At 39.6% G+C, this 10,565-nt stretch overlaps 1 protein-coding gene across 1 annotated transcript; it reads left to right on the forward strand.

Moving 5' to 3' along the window:
* Positions 1–7,558: 7,558 nt before the first annotated feature.
* On the forward strand, positions 7,559–10,007 carry LOC126101512 (endoplasmin-like). Its single transcript, XM_049912156.1, has one exon. It carries the CDS (start codon positions 7,559–7,561, stop codon positions 9,836–9,838), a length of 2,280 nt encoding a protein of 759 aa, XP_049768113.1. The 3' UTR covers positions 9,839–10,007.
* Positions 10,008–10,565: the final 558 nt, after the last annotated feature.

Genomic DNA, 10,565 nt, shown 5'->3' on the forward strand with positions numbered 1-10,565 from the left:
ACCATGTTCAGATAAATCAGGCTGCATATGTGAAAAGAATTTTAGAGAAATATAGTATGGTAGATGCAAAACCATTATCTTTACCCACTGAACCAGGATGCATACTATGTGAGTCATCTCTATCGAGAAATGGTTGCAAGTTTGATGTATTTAATACAAGGTACAAGACCAGATTTTTCAAATGCTGTTCATACTGCATTGAGCTCAGCAACACAGGCACATTTTGCATTGCTCAAGCGAATATTCAGGTACCGGGTGATCAAAAAGTCTGTATAAATTTGAAAACTGAATATATCACGGAATAATGTAGATAGAGAGGTACAAATTGACACACATGCTTGGAATGACATGGGGTCTTATTAGAACAAAAAAAAAAAATACTAAAATTCAAAAAATGTCCGACAGATGGCGCTTCATCTGAGCAGAATAGCAATAATTAGCATAACAAAGTAAGAAATGCTCAATATGTCCACCATCATTCCTCAACAATAGCTATAGTCGAGGAATAATGTTGTGAACAGCATTGTAAAGCATGTCTGGAGTTATGGTGAGGCACTGGCGTCGGATGTTGTCTTTCAGCATCCCTAGAGATGTCGGTCGATCACGAAACACTTGCTACTTCAGGTAACCCCAAAGCCAATAATCGCACAGACTAAGGTCTGGGTACCTGGGAGGCCAAGCATGACGAAAGTGGCGGCTGAGCACACGAGCCTCACCAAACTACGCGCGCAACCTATCTTTCACGCGTGTAGCAATATGGGGTGGAGCGCCATCCTGCATAAACATCGTACGTTCCAGCAGGTGTTTATCAGCCGGGCTAGGGATGATGCGATTCTGTTGGAAATTCGCCTGTCTTATACATTTAGCACAGTTCATCTTAGAACGTCTTTGTCGAAATTTGTGACAGGCTTCTCACGACTGAGACGTTTTCCTGGCGATCAGAAAACTGGACGTCCACTGGTCTGGACAGATAAATTATCTTCATAGGCTACTGCTGAACGGTTCTCGAGCAGGTGCCACTTACTTTTGCAGTGTGTTCTTGAGATCTGGCAAAATTTGTAATAGGTCCACCATTTCATACTTCGCGCCTGCAGAAATCATGTATCCTGTAAATTGTGTCTCTTGCTTGTTTATGGAGAATTTTTCGTTTACTACCACCTTAGGCCACGACAACTCACTACAAATGGAATAAAAATTCACCAAATAACGCAATATGATTATGTTTAATGCTCGCACTGATGAGATATTCACAGTAGAGTGCTCAGAAAAGTATTCAACGCTCATTGGCTGTTGGAAGATGTGTGACATCAGATGTGCTGAACGAGCATAATCTTTACTACGTTCGTTCGCGACTCCAACGCTATACATCGCACGTATACTAGTTGCTGTGAAGAGTGCTACGCCTTTGTGTTTGTTTCCGCAAGTCGTCCAAAACTTCCGTCCCCAGACACTCATTACCAGGGAATCGTGATGTCAAAAGTGTGGTTACATTACCGAGAATGTCATGAGCCGTGCCTTGTGAGAGCAGCAGCAACAAATTCTTGAGTTGTTTGGTCTTATTTCTCATCCCTATGTGGTACTGAATCGTTCCTACTACCCCAGGAATAAATAGGTACCGAGCTATGAAGCGGCCCCAACTTAAATATTTCATAGTTTATGTACGATATATGTACATTGTATGCACCAAATTAATTGCTGGAGGTTTGTCATATCTAACACAGGTTTTCTGAATTTATCTTCTAGTTATAGTTTTACTAACAAAACGTGTGTTAAATATGACTGGCTGTGTTATATATGGCACAAAAGTAGACATCAGGTAGCATTACATTATTTTGCTCTCACATACTTTGGTTCACCTGCTCGTAACTAAATTGTCATCAACTGGATAAAAGGGAAATTGTGCTAGTAGCCATTGGCTTTGATCAGTAACATCATGTAGTGAAAATGCATTGGATGGCATAAACAGTATGATGGCCATAGCATCAAATTTCTTCCCATATTTTGAAATTTCAGTGAAACACCCAATTTTTATTATAAGAATTTAAAGCACAGGGAAAAGAAATATATTACCTGACAAAAAGCACCCAGAAGCCATGATTAGAGTTGAAATTCTCTGTAAACCAGCAGAGTGCATTAGTGCTATTCATGTTTAGTACTCTTATCAGGCTTGGTAGGGTATACAAGGGATACGAATAGTGTTAAAGTGGAGTCATCATGGTGAAGGGCACTGAGATGCTATGTTCTCGTTCAAGACAGTATTATTGGCACCTCACAGAATTTGCAAGAGGACTCACTGTAGTGTCCATTTGGCCAGATAATCGAATTGTGCCATATGCAGATTTGTGGAAGGCATTCAGATAAGACAGTAGTCCAAAGCTAGATTTCATGAGAATGTGAAGGCAGGCATACTTGCTGTTAAGGTTCTGGTTGACCACATCTCATCTGACCACTGCAAAGGAGGACTGTCATATTGTGCGCCAAGCACATCGTCACCCCTCCAGATCTGCACCTGCCATCGAAGGATGAGTAATAGAATCCATGCAGCATTCTGTGTCACTCATACCAATGGTCAGAGACTAGTAGAATACGCTGCTGTTAACATTACAAAACAAACAGTTGTGTTTGGAGTGGTGTTGTGACTAGGAAATATCTACATATATGTAATACTCCGCAAGCCACCATATGGTGTGTGGGAGAGGGTTCCACTACTAGTCATTGCCCTTCATGTTCCACTCACAAATAGAGTACATGAGAAAAGACTGTCTGTATGTCTCCATCCTTTAATCTAACCTACTAGGGATCCCAATCATTTGAGTAGCACTCAAGAATGGGTCACATTTGTGTTCTATAGATAGCCTTCTTTATAAACGAGCTACACTTTCCTAAAATACTCCCAATAAAGTGAAACCTTCCCTGCCAGTATCCTTACTTGCTCATTCCATTTTACTCACTTTGCAACATTATACGAACTTAAAATGAATGGTGTTGCATTGTGTTCCATATTCAATTGCGGCCTTTCACTAACCCAGATTACTGTTATTAGTGAGTATTGTGCAACTTGGTGGGTGGTCCCATTCTTCAAGTGTGCTGGAGAGCCGCAGTGGAGGTATTCCTGGTGTCTCGGTGTCAGGGGCCATTGGAGATCACTTCAGATCATGGCTGGTAGTGATTGAGGGTCTGGTGGCACAATGCTCTGTCATGGACATCATGCATCCTCATGTGGTCTGTTTCTTGCAACAGCATCACTGTGACATTTTTCAACAGGACAATGCTCATCAACACATGGCACAAACCTCTATGAACCACATGTGTAATATTGAGGTAGAGATCATGCAAGATTACTTGGCTTGTGTGCAGAAACGCATTCTCTTACTTAGCACCAGGTGAGAGTGGGACTGAACCAGAGACTTCAGAGATACTGTGACTGACAAGCTGGGCAGCGACTTCCTGGACTTGCATTGCGGGGTTAACTGTAGGATCCCGCTAAATGAGTCAGCTGTGCATTACACATGACAGGCTACTATGCAGGTAACTAACTGAGTGTGGGGTGCACACAAAGAGTACGAATCTCCAACCAGTCCAAATAACAATAGCTGTAGGAAATGCAGACGTATCAGTGAAAGATCGAAATAAATGCCCCCCCCCCACACACACACACACACATACACAGTTGAGAGTATGTGGTAAACTGCTGAACCATTCGCAGCAAAGTGCCAGAGTTTGAAGTGCTCGTGAAAAGCAGTGAAACTCACATCATGGTAGCTACAGACAGCTGGTCGAAATTTGAAATTGATAACAGTGAGGTCTTTGGGGAAAATTTAAGTGTATATCGAAAATATAGGCAAATGGGAAATGGAGGTGACGTGTTTGTCACAGCAGACAAGAAACTCTAATTCACTGAGGTAGGAATTGCAGCTGTGTCTGAGATTGCTTGCACAAGACTCAGTATCAGAGGTGGGGACAAAATGATAGTTGGATGCTTCTGTCATCCACCAGACTCATCTCCTGATGAAAGCGAAAACTTTAGAGAAAACCTCAGTTCACTTGTATGTAAGTTCCCCAACCATACTACAATCATTGGTGGGGACTTAAATCACTCAACTGTTAAATAGGGAAATTACAGTTTCATTAGTGGTGTGTGTGATATGACGTCCTGTGAAACATTACTAAATTCTTTCTCTGAAAACTATCTAGAACAGATAGTTAGCAAGCACATTCATAATGGAAATATATTTCATATAATGGCAACAAACAGACCTGACCTCTTTGAGGGTGTCCACATCTAACTGGAAGCAGTGACCATTATGAGGTTGTGAGAATAATGATTATCAAAGTAAAAAGGACAACTAAAACAAGCAGAAAGATATACTCGTTCAGAAAATTAGAAACAAAAATCGATAGCGCATATCTCAATGAGGAACTTTAAACTTTCAGCACAGGGCAGGAGTGTGTAGAGGAACTACAGCTCAAGTTTAAAAGAATAGTTGACCATGCACTGATAGATATGTATCCAGCAACAGTCCATAATGAGAGGGATCCTCCATGGTATACAGTTACTGCAAAGAAACAGAGATTGTTGTATAACAAAGCGTAGGGCTATAGGTAGAGAGATGCTGAAAGAAACATGTTTGGCTGTCAAGAGAGCACTGTGTGACGTCTTCAGTGACTGCCATAGCAGCATACTGTCAAACGATATTTCCCAAATTCAAAGAAATTCTGGTCATGTGGAAAGGATGTTAATGGCACCAAAGCGCCCTAGCGAATGAGACAGAAACTGAAATTGAGGGTAGCAAAGTGAAAGCTGAAACGCTTAATTTCGTTTTTAAATGCTCCTTTATAAAGCAAAACTCAGGGAAATTGCCTCAATTTAATCCTTGTAGAACTGGAAAGATGATTGAAATAAGTATTAGTGTCAATTGTGTTGAGAAACATCTGAAATCGTTAAAATTGAATTAACCTCCAGCGCCCAATAGAATCCTCATCAAATTCTATACTGAATTTGCGGCTGACTTAGCCCCCCTTCTACCTATAATCTGTCGCAGATCCCTCAAACAAAAAACCATACCCAGTTCTTGAAAAAAAGGCGCTGGTCACATCTGTTTATAAGAAGAGTTGTAGAAATGATCCACAAAACTACCATCCAACATCCTTGACATCGGTTTATTCTAGAGTCTTAGAACATATTCTGAGCTCAAACATAGTGAGGTATTTGGAACTGAATGTCCCCCTCTATGCCAACCAGCATGGATTCTGAAAAAGTCAGTCATCTGAAATTCAACTCCCATTTTTCTTACGTGAGATACTGAAAGCTTTGGGTCAAGGTAGGCAGGTAGATGCAGTACATCTTGATTTCCGAAATGCATTTGGCTCAGTAGTAGACCTAAGCTTACTGTCAGATGTACGATCATATCGAGTCTCCAGTGAAATTTGTGACTGAATTGAGGCCTTTTTAGTAGCGAGGACACAGCATCTTATCTTGGCAGGACACCCATAATCAGATATAGAAGTAACTTTGGATGTGCCCCAGAGAAGTGTGTTGGGACGCTTGCTGCTCATGCTATATATTAATGACCTATAACTATTTGCAGATGATGCAGTTATCTATAATGTAGTACTTTCTGAAAGAACCTGCATAAATATTCAGCCAGATCTTGACAAAAATTTAAAAGTGGTTGAAGGATTGGCAACTTGCTTTAAACGTTCTGAAATATAAAATAGTGCACTTCATAAAACAAAAAAGTGTAGTATCCTATGACTACAACATCAATGAGTCTCTGTTAGAATCGGCAAACTCATACAAATACTAGGCTGTAACACTTTGTAGGGATATGACATGAAATGATTACATAGGCTCAGTAGTGTATAAAGCAGGTGGTAGACTATGGTTTATTGATGAAATACTTGGGAATTGCACTCAATTTACAAAGCAGATTGCTTGCAAATCACTCGTGCGACTCGTTCTAAATATGGCTCAGGTGTGTGGGACCCATACCAAATAGGGCTAACAGGGGTTATTGAACATATACAGAGAAGGGTAGCAAATATGTTCACAGATTTTTTTGATCCGTGAGAAGGTGTCACAGAGATGCTATAGGAACTCTTGAAGATAGATGTAAACTCTCGTGAAAAAGTCTATTAACAAAGTTACAGGAACCAGCTCTAAACAATGATTCTAGGAATATACTACAATCACCTACGTATCACTCACATGGGGATCGTGAAGATAAGATTAGAATAATTACTGCACGCACAGAGACATTCAAACAATCATTCTTCCCCCGCTCCATAGGTGTAATGGAATGGGAAGAAACCCTAATTAGTGGTACATTGGGATGTACCATTTACCTTGGCCGCTGTAGTCGAGCGGTTCTAGGCGCTTCAGTCCGTAATCACATGGTCGCAGGTTCGAATCCTGCCTCAGGCATGGATGCGTGTGATGTCCTTATGTTTAAGTTGTTCTAACTGATGACCTCAGATGTTAAGTCCCATAGTGCTTAGAGGCGTTTGAACCATTTTGTACCATATACCGTGCACCTCACAGTGGCTTGCAGAGTATAGATGAAGATGTAAAATTACGTCACTTTTGAAAGCCGACGGCTAGTACCGCAAATTACTCATGAACGTATTTCTCTTAAAAAATGTTTTCATTGTAAATGTTGACATTCTGTACAAGAAATTATTCCTTTTATTAAACTTCATTTCACGAACACTGTATTACAGAAATTACGCCTGTAAACAGAAATGTTCAAATACATCTAGAAATCTCAACCACTTCCCCAACAAAATACACACATGAAAATACATCTCATTGACTACAACCAATTGTAAGGAATTTCCAACAGTGGCATGTAACGAACATCCGCCGACATCGTAAGTGCGCTTAAGCTAAGGACAGAATTGTGTTATATTATTCGTACTTTAGTTTTTTGTATTTTGAGCTGAAGATCTATGGCTTCTACATTCGAAAATATGTCATCAAAAATGGCTCTGAGCACTATGGGACTCAACATCTTAGGTCATACATCAGAAATGAAACACATTGTTTTGTTTAGCCGTTCAGCATGTATAATAGATATTTGTGCAAGACCTGAATGATCTCTAATGTGATTTGTGCGTGTGACATCTTCCAGGACAAATTTGGACTCGAATTTATAATTCGACAGTACTATGAAATAATTTTTTCGGTACCAAGAGGGAGAGACGTCAGCTAATTCTTTGCAGGAAACAGCAACCATCAGTAGAAACGTAACGCGTTGCCAGTACGACACAAAATGTCTTTCCCGACTTGGATTGTAATGACTGTTCCCCTAGGCGATCAACCAAGAGAATTATTTGACGAGCTAAAGTCCGATTTCAGTCGAAAGCTGCGAACTCCACGTCAGTCGTACTCGGTGTACTTGATTCGCAAAGCGATATACAAAAATCATTTGTTTTTCGTGCTTAGGGCGGTAGATTGTTCCATGTTTTGAATGCGGTAGCATTGCGCTGTTCGATGTTGAGCTTCGCGCAGCGACGCGGTCTCCCGTGTTTGTGAAGCGAGCACTTGCAGTAAAAGAAAATGCGTATCGTGGTGCTCTTTGTTTTTCTTTTTCTAGTGCATGAAATTCGCGCGAATGACGAAAGTCATGTTCAACTTGATTTGGATATTGGCGCAAGCAGGGAAGCATTGAGAACCGACGATGAAGTTATCAAACGAGAAGAAGAAGCAATCAAAACTGATGGCCTTAATGTGTCACAAGTAAAGCAGATGAAGGAGGCGGTACAAAAATTTACTTTTCAGGCGGAAGTTAGCCGGATGATGAAACTTATAATTAATTCCCTGTATCGCAATAAGGAAATATTTTTAAGAGAGCTTATTTCCAATGCTTCTGATGCACTTGATAAAATTCGTCTTTTGTCCCTGACAGATGATTCTGCCCTGAGTGCAACAAATGAGCTGGTCATTAGAATAAAGATTGACCAAGATGATCGGATTATTCATATCACTGACACTGGGATTGGGATGACAAGGAAAGACCTCATAAACAACCTTGGAACTATAGCGAAGTCCGGAACTTCAGATTTCTTTGGTAGAATGCAAAATTCATCTTTCACAAAAGAGGAAATGAGTGACCTGATTGGACAGTTTGGTGTTGGGTTCTATTCTTCTTTTCTTGTTGCTGATAAGGTGGTGGTGAAGAGTAAGCATAATGATGACAAGCAGTATATATGGGAATCAGATGCAGGAAGCTTTTCCATCGCAGTGGATCCTGATGGTGACAGTTTGAAACGAGGAACCACAGTAAGTCTTCATCTGAAAGAAGATGCTTATGAATACACAGATAGAGAAACTGTCAAAAAATTAGTTCAGAAATATTCACAGTTTATAAACTTCCCTATTTACCTTTGGCACCAAAAGACTGTAGAAGAAAAAGTCATTGAAACTCCTATGAAGGAAACAAAAACAACAGAAGATGATTTGGGCGTGGAAGAAGAGGTGCAAGAGAATGAAGCTATAACTGTAAAAAAATTGGTAGATGACTGGGAGCTACTAAATGTTGATAAGCCCATCTGGACTAGGAAGCCATCGGAAGTGCAAAATGAAGAGTACTATGAATTTTACAAAGCACTGACAAGAGATACGAAAAATCCGTTAGCAAAAATGCATTTTGCAGTAGAGGGTGATGTTGCTTTCAAAGCTGTTCTGTTCATCCCACAAGAACAACCAGAAGAGATTCTAAAAAATTATGGGAAGTGGACAGATAATATCAAGTTTTATGTACGTCGGGTGTTTATAACAGACGAGTTCAAAGACATGCTCCCAGACTATATACAATTTGTGAAAGGTGTTGTTGATTCTGATGACCTGCCACTTAATGTATCTCGTGAAACACTTCAGCAACATAAGTTAATAAAAGTCATTCAGAGAAAACTTATTCGGAAAGCACTTGATATGATGCTTCAGCTTGAAAAGGAAGATTACATGAAATTTTGGAAGGAATACTCTACTAACATCAAACTAGGAGTTCTTGAGGACAGTATTAATCGAGCAAAATTGGCGAAACTTTTAATGTTTCATTCTTCTTATAGCAATAATATGACAACCTTGTCAGAATACGTAGAAAGAGCAAAACCAAATCAGGATCAGATCTATTACATTGCAGGGGCTACACTGGAGGACCTGCAAACATCACCTCTTGTGGAGGGTCTCCTCAGAAGGGGCTATGAAGTTCTGTATATGATTGAAGCAGTAGATGAGTACTGTATAAACAAATTGCCAGAATTTGGGATGAAACGATTCCAAAATATAGCCAAAGAAGATTTTATAATGCCGATAGCAGAGGACGATAACGTAGACTGGGAAAAAATTACGGAAGAATATGAACCACTCATCCATTGGTTAGAAAGAGACGCATTAAAAGAGAAAATACAACGCGCAAAAATTTCTCAAAGACTCATGGAATCTCCTTGTGCTCTGGTAGCTAGCGTATTTGGCTATACAGGGAACATGGAACGCTTGGCTGTATCAACAGCTCACAGAAAATCATATCAGAATGACAACAGAAGCAAAATAAAGACAAAGAAGATAATGGAAATCAATCCCCATCATGAATTAATTAGGGAGTTACATAGACGATTTGAATACCAACCAGGAGATGAAACTGTGAAACAAATGGCCATTATGTTATACCGTCTTGCTGCTTTGAAGTCTGGATATATGTTAGATGATACCTTCGCATTTTCTCAAGAAGTAGAAAATATGATGGTAAAACTACTTGGCACTGGAGAGTTCAAGGAAGATTCTGGAAGGATCAAAACCGGCAGTACTGAAAATGAAGATATTCATGAAGAGTTATAAGTTTTTAAATTGATTTATTAGCTTTTCCAAATTTTCTGGATTGTGTTAACAGTGAGGCATGCACAACACAGGCACGGATTAAAAATAAGTTACTTCCAATAAGGTGTAAATGTGGGTTTTATGATGCAAAATCTATGGTGATAATATTGTTTGTGTCATTAGAGTTCACCATGTGTCAAATAAATCATTTTAGTTAAAAAAGTAATTTCTGTGTAATAAAAATTACTAAACAGGTTGTATAATAACTTAACAGTTCAAATATTAGAATCTCCAATGCGGTACACACTGTAGAGTGCAATCTGGCAGATATTTTACACAATGGAGAAGATATGCATAAATAGTAAAATTCCTAAATTTGCCATGCAATACTCTCTGTAGAAATTTCAGAGAGTGTGACATAGTGTGAAATTGCAAAAGCTTAAGTAATGCCCATCAGAAATAATTAGGGAGTCACACAGATGAGTTAACTACCACTAATTGTGAACTTACATGTGAGCAGTCTACTGTTCAGCTTTTTTTTAACATTTCCTTCTTCACCTAAGTAGATCAATATGGAGCAAAATCACAATATTCAGGAACATTCTTTGACTCATACAAATGTTGTAAATTAATTATAAAACTAATCTTAGGCCTATGCTACACACCAGTCTGTTCCAGGACCAAGGTTTAGGGAGGCATGGGCGGTGATGGGTAAGGGTTGGGGGGGAGGGGGGGGGGGGAGAGGAGA

This window comes from Schistocerca cancellata, chromosome 9 (assembly GCF_023864275.1).
Source record: "Schistocerca cancellata isolate TAMUIC-IGC-003103 chromosome 9, iqSchCanc2.1, whole genome shotgun sequence".
Classification (NCBI taxonomy): Eukaryota; Metazoa; Arthropoda; class Insecta; order Orthoptera; family Acrididae; genus Schistocerca; species Schistocerca cancellata.

Bases quoted from the DNA above. Each gene is read 5' to 3' on its own strand.
- LOC126101512 (XM_049912156.1), top strand. From the start codon at position 7,559: ATGCGTATCGTGGTGCTCTTTGTTTTTCTTTTTCTAGTGCATGAAATT.